This window comes from Xiphias gladius, chromosome 17, assembly GCF_016859285.1.
Source record: "Xiphias gladius isolate SHS-SW01 ecotype Sanya breed wild chromosome 17, ASM1685928v1, whole genome shotgun sequence".
In the NCBI taxonomy this organism is placed as follows: Eukaryota; Metazoa; Chordata; class Actinopteri; order Istiophoriformes; family Xiphiidae; genus Xiphias; species Xiphias gladius.
The window spans coordinates 19,616,846-19,629,990 of NC_053416.1; the positions used below are offsets into that span (position 1 = coordinate 19,616,846).

General features: G+C 40.7%; 1 protein-coding gene across 1 annotated transcript; it reads right to left on the reverse strand.

Annotated features, from left to right (window-relative positions):
* Positions 1-240: 240 nt before the first annotated feature.
* Positions 241-6,322, reverse strand: LOC120802794 (T-box transcription factor TBX2b-like). Its single transcript, XM_040150954.1, has 7 exons — positions 5,870-6,322; positions 5,071-5,338; positions 4,725-4,871; positions 4,369-4,445; positions 4,119-4,282; positions 1,611-2,164; positions 241-645 (listed from the first exon to the last, which is right to left on the reverse strand). The coding sequence occupies exons 1-7, from the start codon at positions 6,223-6,225 to the stop codon at positions 241-243; spliced, it is 1,971 nt and encodes a 656-aa protein (XP_040006888.1). The 5' UTR covers positions 6,226-6,322.
* Between the last annotated feature and the right edge of the window lie 6,823 nt (positions 6,323-13,145).

A 13,145-nucleotide genomic window follows, 5' to 3' on the forward strand; every position in this document is an offset into this window, starting at 1 on the left:
CTAGGCCAAGTTAGGACTTCTTTCACATGGAAATATAGTAAATATAATTAAGCGTAGTTTCTACGTGTCTTGTGACCAACAAATCATCAGACAAGATAAGTTTTGTTGATGATATAATAAGAAGGTATAATGCAGCAACACATACTGTTCCGACAAAATGTTAATTTTAGGTCATTATAGTGTGAAACTTCATAACGTTGTCAGTGAAATGTTAGAATGAAAAACAACCTATAGGAGAGTTTACCGTGGAGTGAGTGGTTTATCGAGTCCTCTAACCGGATTATACATGTTGTGCAGTTCATTCATGGAACCCTTAACGCTGGTTTTATGTGGAGCAGTCGTCTGCTTGGCCTTAGTTTTGTAGCTGTGATTGTCACACACCGGACCTGACTCTCTGCCTCCCGATTTGGAAAGCTCAGATCGTGAGTCTGAACTGCCAGAGGATCTGGTTGTAAGCAGGCTTGAGGTGACAGAGGTGGGGATCTGATAAGGGCTGAATTGCAACCAAGGCCGGGAGCTGCGGAAACAGTGGTTTCTGGCGAGCGATGAGGTTGCAGAACGAGTGGGGAGAGCCAGGCTGAGCGCAGCTGGTGCTGCCATGTACGGATATGACAACAATCCTCCAAAGGGTGACAGTGAGATTCCCTGTATGAAAAAATAAGAGTTAATTTTCCCATAATGTAATGTCATGGATCTCCCTACATTTTCATGGATATTCTTGGCAGAATTATGTGTAGCAGATTGTTGTTCTTTATTATTTCCTACTCCCACTAATCATCTTGCGACCACTAACATTCATGTCAAGACCCCTTGCGAGGGGCTCAACCCCTAGGTTGGGAAGTCTGGCCTAGATCAGAATATTGCTGTGACTATAAAAAATACTATATCATTTGTGACTTGCAATGCAGCCACAGGTTGACCTTGCATATTCCCACACTGTCAATTCAGATCCTTTGTCACCAGGAGTTTAGCCCAACTCCTTATGTGAGCCTTTCTGCCCACGCTAAATATATGTACATGTGTATATGAGCATAACTAGCCTAGCCTACCTCAGTTTTTGTTTGCATATATTATCAGATATACACAACTTGCCTTTCTTACTGAAGTTCTTAGAGCTCATTAAAAGCATCATCTTATAGGTTTGGCTAGAGACAGACAGCATTACTTCATCCAGGACTAAAGAATATACTGCAATACTGCTATTTAAAGGGTCAGTTCACCCTAATAGAAAAAAAAGCTCATTTCTACTTGGAGCTAGCCATGTAGTTAATTTCATTTTCTCTATTAAAAGAATACATTTATTTTTTATGGTACTCAAAGCATTAAAACAGGTTACTTTTGATTTCACTTGAACAGTTGTCACTGGGAGTAATTTCTGCCCAAGAGTGTCAGTGTAAAGAGCTAGATCTGAAGAGTGCCTGAGTGACGACGGAATTTTTCTGGAAAGACACAGTTTTGCTGTTGAGTAAAAAGTGAGAAAGTGCTTTTTATAATCTAGATGTACTCATCCTAAGGAGACAACAAGCTTGAACTGTAGGTTATGATATCTGTTCCCTAAATACATTAAAATATGTGGATTATTATTGTACAGTGTTCCTGCAGAGGCGTACCTGAGATGCCAGCATGGGCTGTGACAGCTGAAACATGAAGGGAGATGAAGAGGCAATGCTTTGAGGAGATAGGCCTCCATTTTCTACTTCATTTACTCCAGATAAAGAGGAAAATAGATGCCCCATACTCGTAGTGGGAAAAGCCTGTGGCTTCATTGACAGCTGTCCAGGATGAAAAAACAAAGGTGCCCCAAGCTTAAGAAACTGTTGGCTGTGTGCACCTGAGAAATCCAAAGTCTCAAGATGACCAGCACTCAGGGATGATGAGCTGCACGTTTGCAACATCGTAGGCAGAACCCCATCTTCGATTTCACTCCTGTGCTTTTTTGAAGAGTCCACTGCCATGGAGCGCGTATCATCTGATGTTCTAAACGCTGTTCCTTCTTTTACTGTGTCCTGATTGTTGTCACTCTTACTGACGGCAGACTTGTTCTGCAGTATCTCCGCGCTTTTCAGACTCAGGGTAGATGCGTGTTCAGCCTTGGCAAAGCTGTCTTCAGCAATGTCCTCATATTGTAGATCAACATCTGAATCAATTCCAGTATTGTTCTCATCTGTGGGAAAAATCATAATCTTTATTATATGTACTTGTATTTTAAAGTGAAAAGAGCCCTTTTTTTGCCTTGATAGTATATCGTTAGTACACAGCGGGGAGATAGGTGATGGACACTTGAGAGAGAGATGACTTTGTGCAAACATCTAGGGCCATGAAAGAGACAGTGTTCATGTGTCACTAACCCCAAGGCGCCAGGAACAGTTGATTCATTGAAGCAGCAAACTATTTTTTGCTGTGTCAAAATGAGTCAGAGAGTAAAATGTGGTTGAAATCCACATCCCAAACAACATTCCTTCATATCTGTGTAGTTCATGTTGCCAGCTTCCTGGTCCTAGAGTGGTTAAGATGCATACCTTGTACGCTAACTGCAATGTCTGCTGTTCAATTCTAGCTTGACACATTTGTTACATTTCATAGCCCTATTTCTCCCCACTCCTCTCTCTGTCCAATAAAGGCAAAAATGACAAAAAAAAAAAAAAAAAAACAACTTGAAAATGGGCCAAAAAAAAATCAGAGTCACTTTCACACTGTCATGGCTTAATGGGACACAGAGCAATCATTCATGGAGTAACACCTGTCCTTTTCCTAATATGCGTTAAACTGTCTGCTGGGAAAAAGGATAAGAGATGAATGGATGGATGCATGGATGGATGTATAGGATCCTGTACATTATATAAAAAAAAATCAAAACAAAAATTAAAAAAAAAAAAACACGAAAAACCTCCAGAATACTCCTAAGACAACAAAAGAAAAGAAAAACAATAACCACTTAAAATCCACATTGAATTATAATTGAATAGTTTATTAGTAACCTTTTTTACTTGTTCATTTCTTCCATCACTAAAAGAAATACATTGACTGAAGGATCTGTTTGCTTTATCAAAGTGAAACCTATATACTGTACCTGCTTGAGGGAGTCTACAGAATTTAATTTACAATTTACTTTCTTAACACCCCCAATTTATATTTCAGCATTCCTGTGTGGGATTAATTCAAAATAGAAATAATCAAATAATTACAAATGAAGTTTCTAATATTTACAGTGAGTCACAAATGTGCAGGTCACCATATGCATAGGATAGAAATCCTGTCTCTGATTCAGAGATATTTTTTCCATCACATTATAACAAGAAGCACAAAGGTTTATCATTTATTCATTGTCTGTGTGTGTTTGTCCCTTCTGTATGCCTCTGTACTGTGTTGTTGTAAAAATAACACATGCTGGCTGTGCACACATTCCTAGCCCATTCCAGGAAAGGGGCTCCCAGAGATGTGATCTTGTCCCAGTGACTTGATGCTTTAAGTCTTTTCTTAGGGAGAGGTTGCCATAATGGGCGATGTTGATGTTGACTTTGACTCTTTCTAAGGTCAAGGTCATTGGAGGACTATCTTATATAAGCAACAGAGGGCCAGTCGTGTGTAACTTTGTCGTTGTTTGGATACTATAAATGCTGAAATCTGCTGACCTTTGGGGAGCCATAGCTCTCTGACTTCTGACCCCTGTAAGGTATTGTATCCTATATATATTGCAATATACGTATTTACTCTTCAACCCATCAGTCTTTTGTGTATTATTTCCAGAGCGCTGAGTCTTTAACAATGCAATTTCCACCACATGATCACTACAAAAACTTACAATTAAAATAAAAACAAAACTGAAATATAAGATTTAACCCTCCTACCCACTGACTTAATTTTTGTATAGCCCCTGAATATTCCTAAATCATTTAAAATATTTACAAATTTTAAAGTTGCAAGCTGAAAATCGTGGTTATTTTGCTGCTAAAAGGTTGCTGATTTGTTTTTTAAAGCAAAAATGAACATTTTCTCTCTCTAGTGACTGTTATGTTTAACATGTTAGATCAACACATAGTCCTACAGAATGATTTCAGTTCATAGAAACACTGCCATTAAGGCTGCCTAAATACATAATATACAGTAAGTTAACCCACCTTGACCGGTTGGGGTGGACATCAGAGGGCTGCTCACCAGCTCCCCAGGGGAATAAAAGAAATCACTGGTACTGGGTTGTTCACACGAGTTATCAGAATCAACACTGTCCTGGTCTGCTTTGCTTCCGTTCTCATGCAGCAACGACATGTTTAACTGTTTATTCCTGGGGATCACAAATTTGTATCAATTATAGACTTATACAGGTACGTCCTTTGCTGTTCTGATGTACTGTGGCGGCAAAACAATCACCTCTTTTCTCGTCTCCCATTTCCAGTGTCTCTGAATCCTTTGGCAAAGGGATTATTGTCAATTTTGAGCTGTGTAATCTTACGGAGAAGAAGAAAAATCTGAAAGTTAGTCATTGCAAAAATGCATCTCCTTGCACAGTGGCAGATAAGTGCAACATCAGTATGCACAAAGTGGAGCTGATGAAGGCTCACTTTCCCAAACAACTCCAACAGTGTTTTTTTTTCTTTTTCTGATTTCTCACACACATACATTCCACATGGCTGCACGCAGCTAGAGTAGGTCTGCTGTGTGTGTCTGTGCGTGCGGATGTGGAGGGGAGGGCAGAGGGTGGGGGAGTAGGAGGGGGGGGGGTTTACCTTTTCATTTTGATAGGCCGTGACAGCGATGAACTCCGTCTCCGGGAAAACGTAAGTCCGGAAGGTGCTGCATGGAAGCTTCATTATGTCGTTTGCTCTCACGATGTGAAATCTGGGTTGGTATTTATGCATTGAGTTCAAAATTGTCTGGGAAGTTGAGGACATGTGTCACGCACAATTAAAATTACAGACCTAGTTATATGATGTTAAAAACAAAAAAAAAAAAAAAAAAAAACACAGGCAACGGGTTCAATGTAAAGTCAATATTGACAGTTTTAGTAATTCCCCTAGCCAGAATAAAAGTCCTCAGCCACAACAACTCGTAAGTTCAATGAGTGCTACTTACAAATCCGTGCTTATCCGATATATTATTGGTGAGTTTGAGTTTATGAAAAGCAACAGGCTTGCTCATCCACTGCTCTCCTTTGGACGGGCTGTCTGGGTGGATGTACATACGCTTTGGCATCTCCGGGTCAGCTTTTCCAGCCACCATCCAGCGGGAGCTGTGAAACTTGTAGCGGCAGTCGTCTACAGCCACGATGTCCATCAGCAGGATGTACTTTGCCGTTTCATCCAGCCCGTCCACCCTCACTTTGAAAGGCGGAAACATCCTCCTGCAGCAGGGAATTAACGGGGAGTAGGGTATGTTAGAAATGGGCCAGGTTTTGACACCGTGCAAGACGGTGCAAGACATCCAATTGCCCTTTTTTTTTTTCTTTTCTGAAGCGCTTATCATTAGAAAGAGGTCAAGTGGGAGTGGGGATTTAACACTATACTGCAACTGTTAGTACTTGTAGGAAGGGCTGAACCGGACCCCTGGAACCAGGGCCCCCGTGGTCCCCGACCTGTGACTTCTATATTGACAGAAGAAAAAGATTTTCTAGCACTTCCCGTTCTGAAACGGGAATCCGTGAACACAATTGCTGTTATGTGCAGTGTTTCTAGCGTCGGAACTCTAAGACTAGTCTTACAATGGCTTTATGGCTCAGGGAGTTTTTTTTTTCTACATGACAGCAAGGAACCCGATCCCACAATCAAACGATATATGCGGTGATATCACATTGGAAGGTTGAAATAAAGCTATTTCATTTTAGATCCACGACTAAGTCCCACACTGGCACTTTGACGGACTGAACTTTACTTACCTTCCAGATTTTGTAATAACCATCTCGGTTCCCTTCTTGTGAAATTCGTTCCATAAATTCTTGGACTCCAGTGTGACTTGCGGGTCACCGTCCAGCCCTGCTTCCGGCTGCAGGCTCCTCGAGGAGCACGGCTGGACGGGCCGATGCAGGCGTCGCAGAGCCGCGTGCAGCCCCGCGTCAGAGGCAGCCTGCTCCGAAACAGGCTCGGAGAGGGAGGCGACGTCTGGGAAAGCCAGCGCGGGGAAAAGCGAGGGCTGAGCGGCGGCCAGGAAGGCTGACAGGGGCAAGGTACCCGGTCGATGAGCTTGGAAAGGATGGTAGGTCATGGCGGCGGCTGTGTCACCTGGATCTCTCATCAGGGCAACCGATCGGGCAGGTCGATATTATGAAGTCTCAGCCAACTTGCCGCTGCAGGCGCACGCGTCTACATCCAAACTGCTATGGCCTTTCCGAAGAGTTTGTAAGTTCGGTCGCATGGCCGAAAGGTTTTTTTTTATGAGAAAATGCACATGTCCAGATGTCTTCAGACACTCGAGCCAAAGTAAGAATAGTCCGTCTACCAGGGAGAGGACATGCAGCGCACTGCGGAACCATATGCCAAGCTGTTTGCTGAGAAATGGCTTAATGAAAAAAATACAATAAAATGAATAGATAAAAAAACAAAAACAAAACAAAACAACTGGAGCTGCGCCAGGGAGTGAGTGCGGAGAGAGGCTGAAGAGATGGTGTTTACGCTGCCACACGTCGGTCCAACCCAGCCAGCCGCGCACTAATGGACCACATTTCATCGACAGCGCTTCACTGTCCGAGCCAATCAGCGTCCCGAGCGCTGGGCGTGGCTTCCCCCGCTCAGACTCCCGAGCGCTGGGGGGGGGTCGTAGGGTTACGGCACGACAGCACGCAGAAGTAGCCTGAATACAAATATGAGCAAATGAGCCAGGAATCGCTAACAATTTCGTTCATTTATATCCTTAGGGTAATAATGACAATATACATACAAGGATAATAATAATAATAATACAATTGATTATGAAAAGGATTATTGTAGTAGTTGCAATAGTACGGTAGCTTTACATTTGACTGTAATCGCACAAGGCCAGTGATGCCTTGATTCGTGACTAATTTCTTATTTTTTCAGATTTTTTTTAACACAGCCGACAACTTCTGTCTCAATTGTTTTTAGCCGCGCTTAAAGGCGCTTAAAGTCGAATTCATTATTATTATCATCGTCACGCAGGTGCTGACCCTCGCGCTCACCCCCCCCCCCCCCCCAAACGACGGTCAAAGGAATCCTCGACACGTTTCCGAGCCGATGGAAATCACGCAGTGACACACAGTCCTGATTTCACCGGTGAAATTAATAGCAACTAAAGAAAGAAACAAACAAAGAACAAACTTGTGGGGTGTGAGATGAAGGTGGAGTGAATGGGTGTGTTAATAGAGGCGGACTCGGCGACAGTTTGCTGGGCGTCCCACGAGGAGCCAAGAGGTCGCTCCTGTCACTTCACATTTAGGCAACTCTCCAAATCCTCACGATGCCTGCTCCAGTTTTCCTTTCTAGTGCAGCCCACAAGCTACACTGCTTTAGCCTTTGTGAAGCAGGAGACAACCTAAATAAATGATGAGCAGTACTCAAATCCGAGAATCTAAAGGAAAGCAGTAGTCTGCTTGTCTCATGAATGAAAATGCAGTTTCGAGATCAGGCTTTGAGCAATTAGGCTCCAGTGATGAGGAGACTTGAATAAGAGTCCCCCCCGTTTTTTCTTATTTACTGCGGTAGCTTAATTTTGGAAAACTCCCTTGTTGCTCTCGACCACTCTGTGATTAAGCATTAAACTGACTTGTTGAAATATGCAGCGTTTGTCTATAATTAATCCGGTGATGAAAATTGTTCTGTAGAGTCTCGAATTATTCGGGGAAAAAAAATCCAAATCCAAATTTAAATTTAAATGCATTACGAGTTTTATCGATTATTATTATTGATAGCCTTGTAATTGGCATTGAATTAAGTAGCGTACACCTGATTGTTATAAAGATACAAGCGTTTTGAAAACCTCCATATCTTTCATTTTCACTGGCATCCTTTGCTAGATCAGTGCAAAAGGTGTACATATATATATTTAAAGTTTTCTTTTATGTTTTTCTTTTTTTTAACACGTTGAAAAATGCACGATGAAACATGATAAACATGAAAAGAGACCACGTTACCATGGCCACTGACTCAAAGTCGTCATTTAAACACTTTGTTTTGTTTGTAAACCTCTCTTCCTCCCCCTCTCTCACACATTCACCTGGGCATATAACTTATACCAACTTATATGACTGTATTGTAATGTAGGAATTATAGATGTTTCATGTAATGCTTTAGTAAGTTTTCGTTTTGCAGAACTTATCAGGACTTGCAGAAACATAAGCTCACATTCACAATTTTCTTTTCTTTTCTTTTCTATTCTTTTTTTAAGTGGAATCTGTAACCAGTCAAACTACTTCCTCTTTTCAGTGACATAATTTAGGTTTTGGAACTGCTGCATAGTGTTGCAGAAGTTAGTGTAGATAGAGCACATGTTTTGTCTCATGAAAACTTTGAGGCCAACTGAATAGACTGATTCACAGTCCTTTAAAGTAACATTTTTCCTTGTGACTTGCACTAACTAAAAAGTCTTTTGCTTTTTATTTATTTATTTTAACTCCTTAAAAATATAGATCATTGCATACAAATAGTAGGATAGCACATCCCACGTATTAATGTAGTAATACAGAGAAAGAGACAGACAGAGAAACAATAGAAATCTTTCATCATTCCATTTTTACATTTTTACATTACTGATAATATGGAGAAAATTATCAGTTAAAAATCAGTTCTTACACTAGCTCTTACAGTATGTGGCATAGTTGTAGTCGATGGTTCGCAGTAATGAGCATATATATATATATATATATATATATATATATATGCTCATTACATATATATCCTTCATCAATCTACACTCAAAACTCCATAATGACAAAGCAAAAACAGAGTTTTAGAAATTTTTTAGAAACTTATTAAAAAGTTAAAACTGAAATATCACATTGAATTCCAGAAGGTCAATCAATTCTAAGCGTCATGTCTTGAGAAAACCAGACATGACGCTTAGAATTGAGGCCAAACGGTTCAGTCTGAGTTTCATCAGACCAGAGAATCTTGTTTCTCACAGTATGAGAATCCTTTAGGTGCTTTTTTGCAAACTTTCCCTGAGGATAGGGCTTCCATCTGACCACTCAGCCATACTGCAGTGATGGTTGTCTTTCTGGATGTTTCTCTCATCCCCACACAGGATCTCTGGAGCTCAGCCAGAGTGACCAATGGTTTCTTGGTTACCTCTCTCACCAAGGCCCCTCTCCCCTGATTGCTCAGTTTGGCCGGGTGGCCAGCCCTAGGAAGTGTCCTGGTTGTTCCAACTTTTAGTCAGTCCCCTTTCTCCTTGGATAAATTAGAAATTCAAAAAAAGTCTGAAAAAGTAAAAGTCTGTGAGTTTTTCTCTGTGGGCTGGACTACGTGAATGCAGGGTGTAGTGGAGTGTTGCTTGACAGTTACAAGGCAGGAAAGGCTCAGCATAGGAAGTGATCTCAGAGATGGATGGCTCCCAAGATAGTGAAGGGTAATAACTTGTAATCAAAACCATAAGACGAGTACAAAGAAGCATGATGAGAGAAGGAGGGCAGGAAGACATTATTCTCCATTCTTTTCTGTAAACATTCACCGAAATGTGTGGCGTGCATTAGGTTGCCAGCAGCCATCCACAATACTGTGCCATTGGTTTAGGGTTGCAGAGGGGAGTGGCAGTGGTTGGGTCTGCTTTTCCTCATTCAGTGCTACGGTGAGGGATGGTCTATGACACACCACCATTTTTCTCTGGTGCAGCTCCAGCCAACGGCATAAGGGAAGTGCCAGAACAGGAAGGAGACAATCAATCTGAGTGATGTTGCATGAATTTCACCTTTCTGGTCACAGTCCACACCTGGGACAAATTCAGAAGAATGTTAGGCCACTGAGGGTTCCTAGCAAGTCATCCAAAGTGCAAGCAAGTAAAGTACATAGCACATCTAATGGTTGGAGAGCACTCCTTAATGACAAACAAGGGGGTAGAGGATAGGAACATAACTTTATTGTGGACTTAAGGCTGAGCAGAGAGGTCTAAGGACTGATCACCTCAAGTGTTGTCTGGGCTCTGTATCTTGTTAATCATGACATCATATCAGTAACATTATAGACACAACATATGGATCTTTTTATTTTGACTGTAAGATCTAAATGCTGTGATTTTTGAAGCTCTAAAAGAAGGAGGCTAAATTCCCGCAGAAAGAGGAAATTAAGGTATTCAATCGAGGAATATCATTCCTGTAGTTTACAGGCCCATCTTACTGACTGTATTTTCTATTACAGTATATGAAAGATGATGCAACTACACATACTGTTCTTACTTTAAAAAGTCCACGCTTGTCTGAATGATTCATTATGATATCAGTTTCTTAGTCAAAGCTCAGACTTCAGTGCACTTTCGGAGCTTCAGCAGATGAATGTGAATGTGGCTCAATATTACAAAGGGCTTAAGATAATGAACTCTAAAAGCTAAAAGCTTTGTTCTGCAACTTTCATTGACATTTGTTTTGTTCTACTTTTTGTTTCCATACCATTGCCACTTTTCATGCATTCAGCGTGTTTCACACTTACACTGTAGGACAACTATAGCGTAGGCTATATACAAATAATTTCATAACCTCAAAAAAGCAAGAAGAAAGGGAAATAGTCTCACTGAACATTTATTGCAGAATGATACTATACTGTAGATAAATGCAGATGTTGCACTTTACTTACACTCCGCTGTTTTCTTAATATGCAGGTACATACAGAGCGGAGTAAACACAGAACTTGCACATGATAGACATGGAAGGGGCATTTCCTTTTCCTATACTTGTCCTAAATGTCCATCTCAGATTTATCCCCAGTAATGAATGTCTTCATGTACATTTCTAACACTGAATGCGTAAAGAACAATTCTGTAAATGGGACTCACAATTAATTTAAGAGGAATTCACACCGCTATACCTACAAGAATTTAGATAAAGAAATAAATGAAATAAAAGTCAGGTGAATAAGTGCAGTAAAGTACAGAAAATACATCTTAGGAAAAAAGTATGAGGAGAGTGAGACGTTATGCGACACATTTGTCGAGTTGACTCTGTATTCCAAGCTCTTGGATTGAATTCCAAAATACTGTAAGATTACAATGCCGATGACATTAAAGTGATGACTATAACTCATTTATTTGTTGTCCCCCTATTTTATGTAGTCCCACCATAACCATCTACAGTCCTGGTTGAAATTATTGGCACCCCTGAATTTTAAGTACAGAGTTTAATAAATCTTCAGAAATCAATGCAAAATAACCAGTTTTGTATAATCAGAATATTTCATCAAATGTCCAAAGTTACTGAACAAAAAAAATCCTTCCATATACTGAAATAAAAATACAGACACATAATGTGCACTTGATACAATTAATGGCACGCCTTTGATGAATTTAAATTAGTTCCTTAAACAAACACATAAGACTCACCTGTGCTTAATTTTCAGTGTTCACATGACCTGAATTAACCAATGAATGATGGTTTTACTGCATAAAAAGGGTCTGATTGTTTTCAGTTTCTTTTTCACAATGGTGAAGACATGAGAGGTGTCTAAGAGCAAAAAACAACAATTCCAAAGGCTACGAGGCTACAATCTCCAAAGATCTTGAAATCCCTCTCTCAACAGTCCCTAATGTTAAGAAGAAGTTTCACAATCATAAAAGTTTTAAGACACTTCCAGGACATGGAGCTAAGAAGAAAGTCAATGAGAGAATTCTGCAAAGGTTGATGCGGATTGTGGAAAAAAACACCACACGAGACATCTGAAGAGCTTCAGGCTGACCTGGAGCCATCTGGAGTGGTGGTTTCAGCCCGTACCATAAACCGTACACTAAACCAAGTAGCACTCCATGAGAAAAGGCCAAGGAGGACACCACTAATGAAAGGAAGGCACAAAAAGGCAAGACTAATGTTTGCAAGAGCTTTCATAGATAAGCCACGGTCATTCTGGGATGATGTTCTATGGACAGATGAAACCAAAGTAGAGCTCTTTGCGAACACAGCACATCAGTTTGTTTATAGGCAACGAAATGAGGCCCATAAGGAAAAGAACACCTACAGTAAAACATGGTGGAGGTTCTATCATGCTATGGAGTTGCTCTGCTCCCTCTGGTACTGAGGCATTAAATATATCAAAGGATTGATGAAATCATTTAGATTACCAAGATATTTTTGAGCGAAATGTGTCACCCAGTGTCAGAAAACTACATTTGAGGCAAAGGTGTTGGGTCTTTGAGCAGGACAACAACCCAAAGCACACATCCAGCAGCACAAATTTCCCTTTCAACAAAGAATTGTTGAAAGGGAAACATGGACCACTTTTAAACTGGCCAGGAATGAGTCCTGGCCTAAATCCCACTGAAAACCTGGGCGAAAGCTGAAATCTGCGATTGCAAAAAGGACTCCTGCAAACTTAAGAAAGCTTGATCATGTAGCAATGGAACAGTGGCAGAAACTACCAGCAGACAGGTGCTAGAAGCTTCTAGATGGCTACAAGAAACATTTAGAGGCTGCCATTGTTGCCAAAGGCTCTGCAACCAAATATTAGTGAAGGGTGACAACACTTGTGTCTGGGATACATTTTGTGTTTGTATTATTTCCGTTTTATGCAAGTTTTGTTTTTTGTTTTCTTGATTATACAAAAATTCTTAATTTGCATTTATTTCTGAAGATATTCTAAATTCTGTACTTAAAATTCTGTCCAATAGTTTCAACCAGGGCTGTTACATAGGTATTGTGATGGCCCCCATCAGATTGACTTGTAGCAAGACAGTACTACGACTAAAACTTCAAGTCCATAGAACTGCAGGTCCTCTGCTACCCATAACAAGAAGTCATCAGCTTCAGGTTAGTGTTTGTCACATTAAGAACAAACTCAAGCCATCCATTTATTTGGTTGCAAATCCTTTGCAGTTAATGTTTGGGTGAAGTCACCGACTGCGTGCTGATGTCATTGACCCAGTGACATCGGGAGAGATTTGGCATCTTTGGAGATCACCATTTAGATAACGCATGGAACACACACATACAATCATGTACACACACTTAATCCTTTGTTCTGCACTGAGAGCCACCAGCCAGCTTGAAGCACAGTATTATCAGGCCT

Excerpts from the sequence above, each read along its gene's own strand:
- LOC120802794 (XM_040150954.1), bottom strand. The coding sequence starts at position 6,225 with ATGAGAGATCCAGGTGACACAGCCGCCGCCATGACCTACCATCCTTTC. Across the intron at positions 4,283-4,368 it reads AATGGGAGACGAGAAAAGAG|GAATAAACAGTTAAACATGT; the intron begins GTGATTGTTTTG and ends TGTGATCCCCAG. Across the intron at positions 646-1,610 it reads AGCCCATGCTGGCATCTCAG|GGAATCTCACTGTCACCCTT; the intron begins GTACGCCTCTGC and ends TTTTTCATACAG.